General features: G+C 37.3%; 1 protein-coding gene across 1 annotated transcript; it reads left to right on the top strand.

Moving 5' to 3' along the window:
- The first annotated feature begins 7,893 nt into the window (after positions 1-7,893).
- Positions 7,894-14,937, top strand: LOC586606 (protein MAK16 homolog A). Its single transcript, XM_030985415.1, has 7 exons — positions 7,894-7,988; positions 9,922-10,084; positions 10,985-11,201; positions 12,466-12,595; positions 13,122-13,238; positions 13,977-14,045; positions 14,694-14,937. Exons 1-7 carry the CDS (start codon positions 7,974-7,976, stop codon positions 14,898-14,900), a joined length of 918 nt encoding a protein of 305 aa, XP_030841275.1. The 5' UTR covers positions 7,894-7,973; the 3' UTR covers positions 14,901-14,937.
- The last annotated feature ends 4,679 nt before the right edge of the window (positions 14,938-19,616 follow it).

Here is a 19,616-nt window from a genome sequence, read left to right as displayed (position 1 = left end):
CCTACAGGGGCCACCATGCAAGGCATCCTCGATCCCCCGGCCCCCATGTAGGCCTACCCCTATCATTATGTTAAGAAAAACGGCGCACTCCCTCAAGGTGTAGTCAAAAGGAGAAAAAAAAAATCACTGCTGACACGATCTCGAAGACTTTCAAGAAATCATGCCTATAAAATCACGATGGTCGTATACGTCAAATAATATAATTTTTCTTTAGGGGGAAAGGGCACAGGCACGTAGCCACGGGGCGGGGGGGGGGGGACACGTGCCCCCTAAAATTTCCAAGATCGGTTGAACTTTTTTAGACCCCTTTTTGACCTCGATCGATTACATGTGATGTACACTGTTGGTCATAATGGTGGAATAATTTTTTTTACCCCGATTTATTGAATGATTTTGACAATGATTTATTCCTAATAGATCTAGATAATATAGGTTTTCCCGCCCAACTTCGTAAACTTAGCATCCGAATTAACGTTACGTTCATTCAAGTTCGTGCGAAATTGAATGACTATGCAGATCAACATTCAAAAAGCTAATTGCGTCATTCAATTTGATTTAGGGGCATGCGATTTCATACTTTCGTCACGTAAACGTGCAAAATGAGCATTCAATTTAGAAAAGCGTGCAAAGAGCATTCAAATTCGCACCGGACAGACGGTGGTATGTATTTGAGCATTCAGTTTCGTGAATAGGCATACATATGTGACATTTGTGCATTGCTTTTCATTTAATGTTAATTTGTCACTTTGTATACTTCTGTTTGAATAATTTATGCAAGGATTACTTGTAGGAATGATATGCGTATTCGTTAGCAGGTATCTCTCATTACACAGGTAACTGTCCCCAAGAGGAGGTGCGCGATTTTTTTACTTCTCTTCTTAGCACAATCAATATAACTACAAAGATCCTGCATTATGGCAGCTCGTGTGCAGTACATGAAAATCTCTAACGTCGACAGACGTCGTTTGGTCGAAGCATTCGAAGGAAACGGCCAAGATTATTTAGAACTGGCAGATAATTTAGGGATTAAGCGCTCTACAGCGCGATCCATAGTAGCCACCTATTTGGACAGCGGTAGAATTGAGAAGCTACCAAGAGGCGAGGCACGAAATGCCAAAATAGATGATGAAATGAAGAACTATCTTCAAGACATCATCGATACCAATCCGCTGCTCACGCTTCGGCAAATGAAGGGGGGGGGGGGGGTAGTGAGCACATTTTGTTTTGTTTTTGATCCTCAAAAAAAAAATCAAATTGCACCCCCCCCCCCCTTTTGAGCGCCAGAGGGGGGTGGGGGCCCAACCAACCCCCCCAAAAAGGTAAAAATCACGTGATTTTACATGATTTTTTTCTCAAGGGGGGGGGGGGGGGCCCCCCGGCCCCCCCCCCCCCCCCCCCCCCTGGATCCGCCACTGCTGTAACGTATCGTTCGCCGTTTCCGCAGCAGTTGGTCTCGTGCACCATGAAATGGCTTTCGAGACTGTCACCCGAGCAAGTTTCGAGCGGTTCCTTGCCGCAACAGTTGCAGAGTGCAATGAAATGTTCCCTGATGATGCCCCTGTCGTCTTAATCTATGACAACGCCAGGCCTCACGTGAGAGCTGAGCTTCCAGAGGATGTCAACCCTCGGATCGAAACGAAGCGCCTCCCTCCTTACTCGCCATTTTTTAACATGACTGAAATGGCTCACTCATCATTCAAGAGTGCTGTGAAGAGAACATTGGCGCTGCCGGCATGGCAACAGCGGGTTGGAGACAGGGTAGCTGCTGGACGAGCAGGAGTCAACCTGCAACAGTGGCGTTGCGACGCCCTGAGAGAGGTTGCCGTGCAGTGCATCGACACCATAACACCGGCCAAATGCACTCAGTGGTACAACCATTCGCAGACGTACATGCCTAGGTGCCTGGCATGCCAAGAAATCGATGGCTGAACAGCTTTTAATAATGGAAACAAAATACAATGATGAATAAATAAAAATATGTAAAATGAAAAGAAAGAAAAACATCTACTCAATCAATATTAATCATAGCAAACCATTTAAAAAATAACCTCATCTATAATGAAATGTATGAAGATATGTATAAAGAGAAGTATCAACAAAAATAACGAATGTTGAAAGAAAGAGAAAATATAAAACGCAAAATAAATATATCAGAAAAATAAGAAGATTGTATTATGTGAGATCGCGTCAGAAAAGAATAAATGAATAACATGACAAAAAGAAGAAAAAAAAACATCGAGCCCCATATTATGAGGTCTTGTTTTAATTTGAATGACCCAATTGCGAAAGAGGTTGCTCATAGACGAAAATGAAACCGTAATTCGACAAAGATTTCTCCTCCCACGCAACATTGGAGAAATTGAATGACGCTTACGCATTTCCAAATTGACTGAACTTAACTCTAATTTGAATGTTCATGTTTGGAAAATGCGGTGTCTCGAAACGAAATTGAATGCAGAAAGTTTAAAAATGAAACAGCGGAGCAACGAGTGGAGAAAATTTGCTCGAACATGAATGCACATGAATGAAATGGATTGCCGCTTTGACGAAATTGGCCGGGAAAACCTATAGTATACATTCTCAGATTTTATTGAATGACAATTGGGGAGTGTTTGTTTTACGTGACTGCTAAAGCATGTGTGTGCTACTATGCTAATCAACTAGGGAACCTACGTCCTTAAGTCATAACTGACAGTAATGGGGATTAATACCTCATAAACGGGCACTAATATAGCACATCGACACGGTTTCGATCCTGGGGGCTCACAGTAACGAGGCCATTGCTGAGCCAAAGAATCATGACTGTACACAGCGGTTGCTAGGGTACGTCGACGCCCCCACAAAAACAAAAAAAACAAAGAAAATGCAATAATTTTTCAATAATTCATTGCATTGTCCCCCAGTCCCCAACAGGAAAAATTCCTATGTAGGGCCATGCATTATGGTTCAAGGCAAGCCCACATAGAAGATTTTTTTATGTTGGGGGTCGGGGCAAAATGCAATGAATTATTGAAAATTTATTGCATTTTCTTTGTTTTTTGTTTTTGTGGGGGCGTCGACGTACCCTAGCAACCGCTGCGTACAGTCATGATTCTTTGTCTCAGGAATGGCCTCGTTACTGTGAGCCCCCATGATCAAAACCGTGTCGATTTGGTATATTAGTGCCCTTTTATGAGATATTAAATCCCCATTACTGCAGTTATGACTTAAGGACGTAGGTCCCCTAATTGATTAGCATTGAAGCACACACATGCTTTAGCAGTCACACAAAACAAAACACTACCCAATTGTCATTCAATAAAATCTGAGAATGTATACTATTATCTAGATCTATTAGGAATAAATCATTGTCAAAATCATTCAATTAATTAGGGTAAAGATAATTATTCCACCATTATGACCAACAGTGTATGTGCCCCCCCCCCCCAACATCGAACTCTGGCTACGTGCCTGGAAGGGCATTGGGGTCATTGCGATTGAATTTCGAAGTGCAGGACTTAAAGTCGACCAAAACTCTCACCGAAACATATGCCATATCTGATAATTATGCACCACAACTTATTTTATCATATCTTGAATCTATAAAATGTACGTGCTTTTATAAAGTGCTAAACTTATTGCATCTGTCAAATTATTTTTCCTTTTAAAGGGAAAAATCCCTAGGCCTACTTGGCATCATGATGATCCATAATGCCCTAATGTGTAAGATCCCTCCCCTTCTTTATTTTCTGTCTTTCATTATCCCTCTTTTTAAAGTTTATCCTTGTCTCTTTTCCTCTTTTCTTCCCACGATCAGGACCGATCGACGTCGTTGACTTCGCTCCCTTTATAAACCATGTTTAAAGGTAAAGACCAGTTATGGTCATGCGATTGCATTGTGAAAAAAACGTTGTGGAATCGATCAGAAAAGGTTGATCATCTAGCATCTAGCATCTGCAAGGTTCTGGAATCATCAAAATGATAAAAAATTTGGTCCGTTCTTCATAAAGTTCCGTCAGGGGGGGCAAGCGACCGAAACAAACAAAAAAGGCGATGCTAATTTTCACTTCTGGCGAGCGAGCGAGCAAAAAAAAATCTTTAAGTAACGTTTGGTATATAAACTGGTATTGTTGCAAGTTGGGGTGGGAACATTCACTTGTTAGCGACGTTAATTTCATTTTTTTGCAAACGAGCGTAGCGAGCAAGAAAAAAATCACTCCTTTTTTAATAATTGCCACTTAAACTTGGTTCAATATTATTGTCCCATGCAGGGCGCGGGAACAATATTGTGTTTAGGGTGATTTCATACCCATTTTAGCTAGCGAGCCTAAATACATCTTGCTCTCAATGAATTGCTATATAAAATTTGTTTCATTGTTGCAGGTCGGGGGCGGGCACAATCTTGTTTTAAGGCAATGTCAATCCCATTTTGGCGGGCAGGCAACCCCCTACATTTCTCTTTTTAATGATATTGTAGCAGGTTAGTGGTGGGCACATAATTCCACGAGCTCGCAAGCGAAAAAAATCACTTCTCGTTTATAGGGAAAATATGGAAAATAAAACTTAGGTTCATTGTTCCATGTCAGGGACGTGATTATTAAAAGCGGTGTTATTTCTATTTTGGCGAGCAAGCGTAGCGAGCGAGCAAAAAAATCACTTCTCTTTTGTACAGAAAATATGGTACATAAACTTGGGTTCATTGTTCCATGTCAGGGACGTGATTATTAAAAGCGGTGTTATTTTTATTTTGGCGAGCGAGCGTAGCGAGCGAGCAAAAAAATAACTTCTCTTTTATAGGGAAAATATGGTACATAAACTTGGGTTCATTGTTCCATGTCAGGGACGTGATTATTAAAAGCGGTGTTATTTCTATTTTGGCGAGCGAGCGTAGCGAGCGAGCAAAATAATCACTTCTCTTTTATAGGGAAAATATGGTACATAAACTTGGGTTCATTGTTCCATGTCACGGACGTGATTATTAAAAGCGGTGTTATTTCTATTTTGGCGAGCGAGCGTAGCGAGCGAGCAAAATTTTTGTAATGATAATTGGTTCATAAATTTCAGATTTTTGTTGTTGCAGGGCAGGGCTTACACAATCATGTCTAAGGTGCACGAGCACACCAAAACTTCTTTGAATAACGTTTGGTACATAATCATTAACTGGTTGTTGCAGGTTGGGGCGGGCACGTTAGCGGTGTCAATTCCATTTTGGCGAGCGAGCATAGCGAGCAAGCAAAAAAAAAAAATCTCTTTTAATAGAAATTAATAAATAAACTAGTTTTTATTGGAGCAGGTCAGAATGGACGCAATTGTGTTTAACGCGATTCAATTCCTTTTTGGCGAGAGGGCGTAAAAACTCTTCCATTTTTAATGATATTGTTGCAGGTCAAGGGTGGGCACAATTGTTTCCAAAGCAATATCTATTCATTTTATTCGCGAGCAAGTGTAGCGAGCGAGAAAAATGAATTACTCTCTTTTAGTAACATTTGGTACATACACTGTGTGTTATTGTTGCCATGGTTGCAGGTCGGGGCCCGTCGGGGCAGGCACCATTGTATTCTAGGCAATGCTAATCCTTTTCTTTTTTCAGGGGGACGAGCAAGTGAAAACATTTAATACAAAATAGGCTAGCAAGCAGTTCGCGCCAGCGAAGAGTTTCGAATTTGTTATATCACTTATATTTTCCTATTTTCATTTGTCTAAATTTTTCAGGGCCGTATAAGGAATATTTTTCTGGTGGGGGAGGGGGAAAGATGCGTTAAAAGTTTTCGGAGAATCTCAAAAGCTAAAGGAGTGAAGGGAGTTCGAGCGACCGAACTGGTCATGAGGGTACTTTTGCATTTTCAAAAGTAGAATTGAAGGATTTGGTATAGGCCTACACTACATTTTCAGGAAAAAAACTGTACGTTTTCAAAATATCTGGGGTCAACTGCCCCCCCCCCCCTGGTGCGTACGGCCATGGTCTTTTTTTTTTAATTTCCCCATTTTTTTCCTTTCCTTTTCTTTTCCCTTTTTCTTCCTTTTCTCTTCTTCTTTCTTTTTTCTTTCCTTTTCCTTTTTTTCCTTTTTTCTCTTTCTTTCCTTTTTTTCTTCCCTTTTCTTTTTTTCTTTTTCTTTCCTTTCCTTTTTTTCTTTTCTTTCCCCTTTTTCTTTTTTTCTTTTTTTTAGGTTTCTCCAGTGTCTCACAGACCATGAGAGAAACAAATTTACCAAATATATGAATTAGTATTAATTAATATGAATTAATTTTTTTATCATCATGTATTAGTCAAAACATATTCTTTCACATGATTGGTAATGAGAGCTTCCATTTCATTTTTGAAATTGGGGCGTTTCCAATACTGGTCTTTACCTTTAAAGATATTTCGCCACACAAACAACGTTTTATACGGAAAGCATTTATGACCTGGCTTCGAGAAGAAAAAAATAGTTATCAACCAATAACGTCTGGGCAGGCGGGAGTGGGGCCAGCCTGGGGCCAGCCGTCCCCTGTGTTTACGTTACCTTATGTTAAAAACTCACCTTTCTGGTTAATGGCTTCCGGTTCAAATAAAACAAAGTCAACTTATATTAACGACTTTCACAAACGCATGAACTTTAGAAATGATTTCACAGAATCTGTATAAAATCATTTTAATTTGATGGATCAATATCATTATATATTCTAAAATTGGAACGGATTGCGTCCTGAACCGTCTTCACTTTAATAGGCCTATCAGTTTTTTCTTTCTTTCAAGACTTATATATATATATATAGTTACAGATGCGGAGCGCAATCGGTTCGGGGAGAGAGAGAGAGAGAGAGAGAGAGAGAGAGAGAGAGGGGGGGGGGGTACAATCATAGAAATCCCGATCTCTGGTGATGGTTAACCGGACAATCGGCGTGACCCCCACATCAACAACAACCCCTTCACATAATTATGCGTAGGAAGCTTTTTTGAAGTGAGGAGGGGGGGGGGGGGGGGGACTGGGCTGAAACACTCATCCTGAAAATCTGAATGTGCGCAAAGCGCCAATCACGAGCATTTTAAGACATTTTTCATTAATTAAAAAATGCAAAATGTAATTGTGGACATGAGGGATTATATTTTGTTCCATGAGGAAATATATTTTGTTCTTCGAGATTTAACAATCACCTCCACCCGTGGACCAGGGGCGGCGGAGCGTCTTTCGAAGTGGGGGGCGGGGGGTCACTGCAAAAAGGGCACTTTCGGGAAAAAAGGGGCACTTACAAAGGGAAACCTATAAGAGAAAAAATACAATTTTAAGACATTGGTATATAGGCCTAGCTTATACCCCTACATTGTGATTAGAATATCAGGGATGATTTCATTGTTCTCTAATCATACTTTGCAGTTGGTGTGATGGTCTGAATATTTATTTGTGAGCGAGTGAAGCGAGCAAGCAAATATTTTAAGATTTATGAGTCGCAGTGCGTACATCTTATAAAGATAAGAAGAAAGAAAAAAATCCTAATCATGAAAGACTGAAAAGATTTTTAATAAGAAACAAAATTATATTAACTTAAAATGCGAGCGAGCTTTGGGTGAAATTGAAGAGAAAAAATTTCTCTTAGTCACTTTAAATTGGGAATAGTCCTACATTTTATGGTGAAAAGACAAGGGGGCATACATTTCCAAAGGGAAAAGGACACTATTTAAAAAATGCACAAAAAGGGTTTTCAGCCATTCAAGTAGGGGGGGGGGGAGGCGGAATGATATTATCCCTCCCCCACATTTTTGACCGGGGGAGGGGGGGGGGGGTGTTCCTACGTCAGTGCCCCACATGCACACACACAAACACAACTCTCGCGGGGATCGCCGAAGATGTTCCTCTTCTCTATTTTGTTCTGATTTTATTTTTTATTTCGAAGATACCTTCTTCTTCCTCCAAGTTTCTCTCAATATCGGGGTGCTAATTTTATCCTGTTTAGTCTGCCACATGTTCGGCTGTCCTTTAAATTTTCGTGATAAATTCTTGCGTGGTCAGGCAAAATGCAACACGATGACGTAAGTCGGTTTTTTAACTCTTTAAAGAGGATAATTTACATGTATTATGTATTTAACGCCTTTGTATGAACGGTAAAAGAGGTTGGTTTATTACCAGACTGGTGATTGATAGTCCCACGCATTTAGTATTTTGTGTGTTTAATTAGTTATGTGTGTGTGTGTGTGTGCATCATGCATGTGTGTTGTTGATTCTTGTCAAATTGTTGTGAATGGTTGGATATGTTTGGGATTTCACTTGTATTGTGAAGCCACTTGAAAAGAATGAGATTAGACCCTAGACTATTTAGAGTAGACTGTGTCATTAGGGTGTCTGAACGATTTTTCAATTATCAATTTGGGATTGTTTTTCACCATTTTTGTTGGATATTTGTAGGGTGTCTGATCGCGCACCTGATGTTTTGTGCTAAAATACTTCCCATAGGATTACACGCATCCCTATGCAGTCTACGTGCATTGCGCGACCATGAAAATTGGTCAATGATTTTATGAAAAAAATTGAAATTAAAACCTGTAGGGCTTGTGATCCTGAAGGTGAAACTCAATAAATGAGGTGTCATATGAAAGAGCAGGTTTTTCTCCATATTCCCCAAAGGGGCGCACCCCCGAAGTTCTAAAAATAACTTGGTCAAAACAGCGATTTAAATGTTGTTTGCATCCTAGCTCCAAAATTTGCCACTTTCCTGAGCTGCGCCCCCCGGGCTTATGTCCGGCGAGATGTAAGGAACATATGTATGCACTTATTTTTTCGCTAGCCCCAAGAGATCACTCGCCCTAACAGTTTGAAAATACCCTTCCCACATTTTTGGAATCAGCTAATTTGGGAGGCGTGAGCTCCGCTCAGTCCAAACCATGGTTACATCGCGTAACATCTGCGCGTATAGTGAATAAAAGTATGGATAGCCGTTTGGACCATAAAACCTCCGAGTTACTATGGAAACAATGTTTAAATCACTGTTTTAAGCAAAATATTTTTAGAATTTTTGGGGTGAGCCCCTTTGGGGAATGTGGAGAAAAACCTGCTCTTTCATATGACACCTCACTTATTGAGTATTACCTTCAGGGTCACGAGATATATTGGTTTGAATCTCATTTTTGAACCGGGCATGGTGGCTCAGTGGTTAGAGCGCCCGCCTCATGAACGGGAGGTCGTGGGTTCGATCCCCGGCCGAGTCATACCAAAGACTTATAACAATGGGACCTTCTGCCTTCTAGCTGGGTGCTCAGCATATTAGATTGGAGAAGGGTAGTAATAACATATTATGTTAGCAGGGCCTGCTGAAAGAGCAGTTTCATAACTGAAGTGGCTACCCTTGGTAAATAAACCATTATTATCATTATTATTATTATTATTTTGGTAATAAAATCATTGACCAAGTTTGCATGAGCGTGCAATGCACATGGACTACATAGTGATGTGTGCAATCTCTATGGGGAGGACTTTAGCACACCAAACCGAGTGCGCGATCAGACACCCTAATGGCATATGTTCTAGACGCGAACTCAACATCAGACAATCAGACAAATACAAATTACAACTCGGGCCGGGCTAAAATTCTTAGATTGCAAATTGAGTCCCCTTTCTTTAATTTAAAAAAAAAAAATCAAAATATAAAGTTTTTTTAGATTTTGTAAATTTTGTAAATTACCAAAGTGGTAATACATGTAAGTGAGGAGCACAATCATGGTTTTATTTGTTATGCTCTCCTCCATTCGATATCAATTATCGAGTATCAATTTCAAAAGAGATTGAGTCCGACTTTGACTCTTGACAGTTTGAGAGAGAGAGAGAGAGAGAGAGAGAGAGAGCCTGAGAGGGATAAAGATATATCAAATAAATTGGGAGAGATAGAGAGAGATCGCAACTTAAGATTTGTTTGGTTCTATCAAGTTTATATTTTTTGTGACTTTTTCTTCTCTTTGGCTTTAATTGTAGGTCATCTGGAGCATCATCAACACGACCTTCTGTTCTTTCAAGGTGAACACCAAGGTCCACACACAACAGTTCTGCAGGAATGAGTACAACCTGACCGGACAATGCAATCGTGCCTCCTGCCCTCTCGCCAACAGCCAGTATGCCACGGTCAGAGAAGAGAATGGTAGGTCATGTTTGACAGGTCAAGCGGGACAAGTTGGCTGCTACTTGCCCGATTGGCACTTAAGAATACCCCACCACATAAATTGACCAAACGTTTGTAGGGTACCAAACGCTTCACCAATGAAGCTATAAAATCTCAAGACTTAAGCTTTTTAAGTAACACTAAACCTAATCCTAATCCTAACCCTAACTCTAACCCTAGGCCTTCGACGTCTAAGTACATTAACCCTATTGGTGGGGTATTCTTCAGTTAAGCCCCCGATTGTCATAGTCCACTTACTCATGTATGAGGTTATCTTTAGGATAGCGTCGTACGCTAATGGGATTCACTGGAGTGACCTCCTATAATACTCATATAGTGCGAGAGTTTGAAACAGCCTAGGAATTCCAATCGAGAGGATACAGAAATCAAAGGAATTATATTGAAATAAGATATTTGTTCATTTTACACTGTGAAATGAAAGTTTGTTTTTGAATATTGCTGATTGTTGTGGAATAGTCACCTCTTCAAGTTTATTTGGAGATCGACTGCACGGCCAAAATCCAGATGATTTTGTGAGTAGCCCAAGGCAACCAAATTAAAATATATAATTTCCCCTGCAAGTTTCTTGATACACACTTATACTTGAATATGTTCATCCTCTTCTTTTTCTATTCAAAGGATACTGTTGTCTGGTTATCCTATAAACAGTACCTTGGCAGGAATAAATTCCTTGAAATGCTAGAGCGCTGTAATGGCAGCTAGGCTAAAGAGGTGTAATAATTTAACTTGTGCTCCTCAGAATAGAATTGTCTAGATAGATGGCGCTATATAAATGCCCTTTATTATTATTATTATTTACTCTTTTTAGATAAACCAGCTAGAAAATTGATCAACATTCTGATATTTTGTTCTTTTTAGGTGTCTGCTACCTGTATATGAAGACCATTGAGAGGGCGGCCTTTCCAGACAGGTTGTGGGAGAAGGTTCGTCTGTCCAAGAACTATGAGAAAGCCCTCGTCCAGATCAACAGGAATCTCAAGTTCTGGCCGGGCTTCATCAAGCACAAGTGCAAGCAACGCTTCACCAAGATTACCCAGTACCTGATTCGCATGCGCAAGTTGGTGCTTAGGAGACAGTGAGTGATTATTATTTATTTATAATAATAATAATAATATTCCGCTTTTATATAGCGCCCATACATCGGTACAATGATGTGCCTAAGCGTTTTACATATTTCATCATTACCCCTGTCATCGGATTCAGGCTTAAGTCGCACACATTGTATGCACATTTCCACTCCCTGGGGAGCATGTTGTTCTTCGTTCTTTTTCTTCTTTATCACTCGTTGTTGGGTTTTTTGTTCCTTCTTTCCTCTGTCCTCATTGTTATTTTCCCTTTCCTTATCCTTAACTCTTTCAAATTCTTTCAAATCAGTAACATTTTCCATCAAGTTTGAAGTAATTTGGCAAAAGTCAATATTGTCTTACTTAAAGGTACTATGTCCCATTTGCAGGCCCAAAAAATGAAAAAGTTAAATTCCAACTGCTTTTGAAAGATAATACTTATTTAGAACTTCCATACAAAAGGTGGGGCATGAAAATGTCTTCAAGTGGGAAAATAATGACTAATAGTTGTCAAATCGACTTTAGGGCTATAGAGCCCAAAAGTAATATTTTTAATTTTCAGACAATTGCACCGAATGGTCATACGTTTTATGCTGCGCAAAGATTCAATCAGTTTAATCTTGGCCATCACAAGAAGTGGGTTATTGATGTAGACAAATGCTCATGTACCCTTAACAACTCTTTTCATGTACATGTATGTTATTACCAAAGAAGAAAAAAGCCAGTCAGTCACTCAATAGTGTCTGACAGTGAAGCCTAGCAAGTAAACGGGTTTTCTTGCATAATTTGAATATGAGGACACTGCTAACGTTTAAATTTCACAGATAGGACATACATGACATATTCATAATTCCTGCAAAGTTCTACAGAATTTGAGGTTGGCTGCAAAAGGGACATAGTACCTGTAAAGCTACGGTCACAAAGGTTCGTACGAATCTACTTTTTTTCCCATGGTCTGAAAATTGTTCGTACGGCGTTCATAGCAGTTCGTAATGCCATTTGTGACCGAGGCTTAAACAGTTGATCTTCTTGTAAAACTTGGACAGATAAGGTATGTTCATGTATATCATTAACTTGAAAGAATTGAATGGAGTTGGAAAGAAAAGGCATGAATAAAAGATCAGGAATATTTTTAATCCAATAAGTGTGAAGTGAGTGGAACATACCATACAACATCATAATCCAGATGTAAAAAGTGGAACCCCCCCCCCATATGACATCATTCTTACTGTTTTTTTATCGGCATATTAATTTGTTGTGTTTTCTTACCTGCAGAAAAAAGATAGTGCCCCTTGCTAGGAAAGTTGAGAGGAGGGAATCAAGGAGAGAGGAGAAGGCCCTGATTGCTGCTCAACTGGACAATGCTATCGAGAAGGAACTACTTGATCGATTGAAGTCCGGAACGGTAAAAACAATTTGATTGTTTCTGGCAATTTAATCAAATAGTTGTGTCTTGGGGATGATTTGTTAAAAGGGGTAGCAGGAATGCTAAATGTCACGTGGAGAATATATGAATTTCAAGTCAATTTGTCTTTTTCTGCATTATTCAGTCCTATTTAAAAGGCCTTTTGTATCAATTGTAATCATATTTCATAATAGTGATACTTTTTTGTATCCATTTTGTTTTTATCTGTTAAGAATTTGTACTTTACAGCGTAATGGCAGTGAAACAGATTGACGTTAAATACTACCATTGAATTATAATAATAATAATAATATTCAGCTTTTATATAGCGCTTAATACATCTCAGACAGCTCTAAGCCATAAGGATATACTATTGCCCCGGTCATTTGATTCAGTGCTTGCCCGCATACAATGTGTGCACAATCTCCACTCCCTGGGGAGCATTCCAGCTAGGCGTTACTTGATGCTCAAAAACTGTTTGATCAACAATGTTTTCATTTGTGCATTTCTATTTATACACTTGCAGTATGGAGACATTTACAACTTCCCATCTCATGCTTTTGATCGAGCACTTGATGGCGAGGAAGAAGAGGAGGAAGAGACAGAAGCAGCCGCAGAGAGAGAAGCCGCTGCCGCTGAAGAGGTAAAGCTGCCCTTTTTGTGTCTGCAAGGGTCATAGTTCAAAGGGTTATTTGTTGTTCGAGTGTGATTAAAATCATGAAATATTGTCAATTTAGTATTAATGTGTTAATATGTCTGTAGTATTGCAGATGTTCTCTTGTGAATTTTTTAATTAAATGTTTGCCCATACAGGGTAAATTCTTTCATTATTCTTTCAGAGGTCACAAATTTGGTCTGTCTCATAAGCAAGCATCCATACTAAAATTATATTTCTTTTGACAAAGCTTGTGGCTGAGGAATAATTCTCGTGATTTCTCTAAATGAGGGAAGGGCAATCTCTTATAAGAGATTACAGTGTAAGAATTTTTTAGAAATTGAAGTATTCAGCAATATGCCTGATCATCTGTAAAAGTTCAAAGTACTATTATTCCAGAATAGACAAGTTTACTAACATATTCAAGTTTGTGGATATTTCTTTCCTGGGGACATAGTGACGAGCTATTCAATTAACCAGTTATTAATGAATGAACTACAATATTTGGAAGTCATTCTGCATACATTACTTGTTGCTATGTCAGGAAAGACACAGGCAAGCTTTCAGGTTGTCAAGAACAAACTTTGTTTAAAAGTATGCATAAAATTTGAATATGTTAGTAAACCGATCTCTTCCATCCCTGCTGTAGTGAGTATCAGGGTTTTTAGTCAATTTATTTGAATATATAGTAATTTCTTTTCTGATGTTTTGTTATCTTTTTTTCAGGAGGAGGAATTAGAAACTGAATACGTTGCTGATGAAGACTTCATTGAGAGCGACCTCAGTGATTTTGAGGTATGATCCACTGATCTTGATCCTATTATTATGATGTCGTTATTGGTTGAAATGGTGCATCTTTTTCATTGATGTAAATCAGATAACAAGTAAAAAAAATTCATGTAGATCATGGGATTTAGATTACCGGTAAAGCAGCAGCTGACATGCTTTTGTAAACAGAGATGATGAACTATATTCAGAGCCAAAACTATTGTGCGCAAAATTACAGTTGTGAAAAGGGTTGTTGCATCTTGAAACCCAGACATTTAAAGGTGTACAGTTCTACCATGTATACATACACCCACCCACTCCACCCAACCCCCCTCCCCCTGATATTTAATTATTTTAAAAATATTTTTCAGATCTTTTAAAAAAGTCAAGATATCATTAACACTATCACTGAGGTAATCAAAGAAAGTTTGGTTGCCATTAAAAATATTAAAAAATTGTGTGTGGGGGCAGTGGTTTACGGCATAATCATTGAAGTTAGATATCTTGAAAACAGTATTTACACCATGTCCTTATATCTGCCATTGCCTTTTCATTACCTATTACCCTCTCATGCATTGCAGTTCATGATGGTGTAAAATATATCCCCCCCCCCGAAAAAAGAAAAAAAATTAATACAAAATTATCAATCATTTTACATTTCTACTATTTTCGTAGGACATGGATAAACTAAGGCCCCAGGGATATAACTCATCATCTTCAGACGACGATGAAGATGAAAGTGATGATGAACTAGAGAAGGAAAAGGCCTCTTCATCAAAGAAGAAAGTCACGTCAAGGAGGAAACACGCCAGGGTCGAAATAGAGTATGAAGAGGAGTTGGATCAACCATCGACATCGAAAAAGAAGCTCAAAAGTCGATGAAGACTGATATTGATTTTTTTTTGTTGTTGGATTTTTTTTTAGACTCTCAATATTAAGAAGGATTAAACACCAGAACAACTATCATGTAAAAAGAAACTAAAGTGTCGATCTTAAAGATAAAGGCACAAACATTTTTGTCGTTGGACTCATTGGACTCTCAATATTTACCTTTTTGAAACAATTTTATTTCAGTACAATACTCTTTTTCTAAAGTCCAGGGCATTGTATTCTAGTGGGAAAAGAAGCATAAAAAGCCAGTATGTAGAGATTGGAAAAGTGTATTTGTGGATGCTACTTTTCCAAGAGCTATGTCGAGTATTTCATTCAGTTGTTCAGAGTCAGAGTAACCCACTGCGATTCTTTTTATGACATAAAGCATAATGCACTTCACATTTCTGTGAGTTCGTGTAGTACCTATTTTGCACACAGCTTCCTTTTTGAGCATTCCAGCTACCTAGTCGCCATAGTTTTTATAGGCCCCCACATGTAATCCAATCATATTAACTTTAGTATCCTACTGGGTACCTATTGAGAACCTGGGGTGAGGAGGAATAATACAGATAGAAAGCCTCAAGGATATAAGAGCCGTGATGACCTTTTTATTTTGAATTTTTTTTTTATATAGGGATTCTTCCTAAACAGAAATCCCTTTTTATTCCTGTTTTTTTTTTAAATTATATTTTTGTCATACCTTGCATAATTTTACTTTGTCATGGTTTAGGCCATTTTCTGTACACACAAAATCATGTATTTGCTATTGAATTTTGTTCCCCACTATTGTAGATTCAATATTATTAGTTGCCACATTTGATTTAATCAACATTACATTTTCTTCTTAAAAATCATCTAAAAAAGAGTTACATTAAAGAATAAAAGTATTATTCCAAGTTCATGGTGTCTGGTGTCCATTATTCAAGTCAACTAAGTTAAGAGAGGAAGTATTCTTATCAGCTCTAGTAAATCGACAATGTCAAGAAAACATGCTGTTGCAATAGACCAGTTCAGAGATAGCAATTTTACAATTGATCTTGTGATCGCGTTATCTCCAGAACCGATTGATGGATTCCTGCCAAACTCCAATTGTATGTATCTTGCAGAGCCAATGAACTGAGTAGATTTTGGGGTCATGAGGTCAAAGGTCATGGGGCTCATTGTGTATGCAAAAATTAACTTGTGAACTCATTCTCATTAGAACTGACGGATGGGTTACTATCAAACTCAGGACATGTATGTATCTTGCAGAGCCAATGAACCGATTAGATTTTAGGGTCATGAAGTCAAAGGGTCATACATGTTAATGAAAATAGCTTGTAATCATGATATTCTGAGAACCTGATCATGGATTACAATCAAACTTGAATTTGAAAAATTGACTGCGTGCAGTCTAAGTTCCATCTAGTCTACAATACCTTTTGTTTGGCTTCTTGAAAAAGATACTTCCAAGTGTGTATCATGGAATGTACCGTCAGTGCATAAATGAATAACGATTATTAACTTTCATGAACACGAATCTAGCACTTGTCTTGATGTGTTTTAAGGTGTTGTACAAATGACCTTCTGCTATCTGCATGTGCACGAAAGTATCTGAGATGTGGTTTATAAATTGGAGAATAATTCCAAGAGGGGCGAGCACTATACACTAATCTGCATGCATTATAAAATCACACCAGAATCAGACTACATATGAGATCTATCTATCCTGGTTTTCTACTTCTATCTCCCTCTCCCTCTCTCTTGCACATTTCAATTTCTTTTTCATCTCAGAGAGCCCACATATTTCTTTTAAACTCCTTGTTTAAGTGTAGATCTTGGGTTTGGTAAAAAGTTCATCTTTTTTTTTTCTTTTCTTGTAGCATCAGGAATGTGAAAGGCAAAATTCAAAGTGACTTCCTTGCCTTGAAAGCCAAAAGGACCAATGAGTCATAATAATTTGCCTACCCTTTGTCCTTATTAAATGTCTAGAAATAGAACTTTCTCTTCCTTTACAATCTCACAGGAAAAATAATGAAAACATAATAAGATACATGTATAACACACAATTTAGTTTCCTTTTTGAATTTTATTCATAATCAAAACTATATATTGGTACTCTGAATATATGACTTTCAGGTATTTTACTGCTATGTAAATAACATTTTTTTAGACCCCACACAAACTACATCCATACAATTTCTCAATGTTTGTCGCAAGTGAGGGAAAGTCTGACTCAAGATTAAATGTAGAATCCATAATAGAAAATTAATTATCATTAATGAATAAATGGAAATTCAAAGATCTATACAAAAAGGTTGCGTCTTTCAGACATAAAATTTACTCAACATTCCAAACACTTATACAACAGAATTTTCTACTTTTTAATAAGAGGTAGCAAGAATAATGAAGTATGGAAAAATACAAATATGTATATGTAAGGCACCGATTAAAAGTGCCACACACTACAAAAACAAATCATCTTCCACTATTTTTGAAATACTTTGTAAGAGTTCGATATGATAACTATTAAAAGGCCATGTGACTATAAATTTGACTTCCACTACCACTTTACCTCTCTGCACGCTCACTTATATATTTGCACAAAATAACAGGCACAATTAATGGAAAAATATGATTTGGCACAGGAAGATTATTTGTGTGACATATGAAGAGTTGAAGAATCCCTATAGATTTAAAAAATGATGATACTTTTCAAATCTCTAAATGGGACAATTGAGGAGTTTGTATTCCATTAATTGTATGTGAATATGTAAATACATTTCCAATACACTTATCACCTGAAAAATATTATTTATGACAATGAAACCTAGACTATTGCACCTATTTAACATAAAGAAAATTGAAAATTAAAAAATAATGAAGGATAAATGTAAAGTATTGTCGAAACAATCCATATGAGTTCACTTTTCAAGTATACATAATAACCAGCACTAGTTTCTATAGATAAATAAAATGCATTGAAAAGAGATTCTCTACTGATATATAAAGGGTTTTATCACATCTAAATCTGAATTTCATGAATTAGTGAATTGCCATTATTCACACACTAATCAATAGATCAATCCTAGTCAAAGAAATCAAAACAAAAGAAATTAACAAATGAAAATTAGTGTCAAATATAAATCTGCATCAAAATGACAATTCGTGGAGGCAGAACTCATTCACAGCAATAGTTTTGGTATATGGATTTTAGTTTGCATGTATTCAATTTGTATTAGAAATGTAGAGTGGAGTCTTACAAGTGATAAAATAGGAATGGTAAAATTTTAAGTTCATACTATCATCTTTCATGCATCATTATGACATACATGTAGATAATTATCATACAGAAAACAAGGAAAAGGAGGAGGGGGAGGGGAACAAAGCATTCCTGTTCACAACATTGCTTCTCCATGATTACAGATTGATTTCAAATGTTTAATTTGTTCTAGTTTTTGCTATATGGATAATATCTCTCCTACTGTAAACGTATATGTATGGGTAGATACATTACATATACAAACAGTTGAATTCATGCGACAGATTTGAGCTGCAGGATTGAAAAGCATTGGTTATTATTTCTTCTTTAAAACAGATATCTCTGTAAACAAAATTCTGTTAGAGATCCACCCAACTTAGGAATTCATATCAAAATACACAATTTCTATATACATGTAGCAACAATATAACAAAATACATACTATATGAATATTTAGAAGTTTTCTGACTTCCAGCTGAGTTACATGTACATAATTTATGACAACCCTGTTGTAGAATGGCATGATCAAAGACCATAAAAGTCATCACTAACTATATAATAGTATATATTTGGGCAAATAATTTGTTATCAATAATCATTAATAATTTCATGAAGGCATTGATGTTCTTGTTAGGCCATGTTTAGTTACCTTCATTTAATCATATATGATGTATTTATAATCCTGTAACACATAATAATATCAACAGCAATCAATTTCTCACTCCTTTCATCCCAGCATTCAATAATTAATTTGTAATTCTATTGTATTCTTCTCACTGCTAATCTTGACCTTTCTATAAAAGGTCGGTCCCCGGACGTAAACATTCATATCTGATTGATACATGTCTATAAAAACCCAATTACACACATACTATATTCACCAGACAAATACTAGCATTATCCTCATTATAACATTACATACCGGTATACATTACCAATATATATAAATATTAGTACAAGAAGGATTGAAAGACATTTATTATTTCACAGCAGTCTCTACTCTATCCCGATGCTTTATAGCATGAAATACAAGCTAATTTCATAACTTTGTTTTCTTGCATAAAGCTTATTCAGCCACTACAGATGTTGAGATAAATTGTTGGTTTCATTGCCATACCAAATGTGACCCAATTCCTTTACTCTAATACATGTAAACATATTTATATTACTTTAGAACGTGCAGTTTCTGCAATGATATACATTTATAAATATATACTCTCTAACATGTGACTGATGGCTTTATTGCATATTCCAAAATTCACCTTTAATAGTTTCAACAGCTTTACTTTCAGTATCTAAAATATAACAATTTAAATGTAAGCTTAAGTACATGAATAAGTTTATTATTTTCTCATTTAAATATCCCTCCTTACCTCAGCCATTGCCTACTGCATTAAGTCTAGACTAGGGGTATGAGAGAACTCAGTAGTTAATGTGGAAGTCCACCCTGTTAATGAGCTTGTATTATTGAAAGCAGAAAAACA

Source organism: Strongylocentrotus purpuratus, unplaced genomic scaffold (genome assembly GCF_000002235.5).
Source record: "Strongylocentrotus purpuratus isolate Spur 01 unplaced genomic scaffold, Spur_5.0 spur5_scaffold_15, whole genome shotgun sequence".
Classification (NCBI taxonomy): domain Eukaryota; kingdom Metazoa; phylum Echinodermata; class Echinoidea; order Camarodonta; family Strongylocentrotidae; genus Strongylocentrotus; species Strongylocentrotus purpuratus.
The sequence above is the reverse complement of the archived record's forward strand: the minus strand, read 5'-3'. Positions and strand labels throughout refer to the sequence as shown.

Coding starts and splice junctions, on each gene's coding strand:
- LOC586606 (XM_030985415.1), top strand. Junction 10,085..10,984: donor CACGGTCAGAGAAGAGAATG/GTAGGTCATGTT, acceptor TGTTCTTTTTAG/GTGTCTGCTACCTGTATATG. Junction 11,202..12,465: donor AAGTTGGTGCTTAGGAGACA/GTGAGTGATTAT, acceptor TCTTACCTGCAG/AAAAAAGATAGTGCCCCTTG.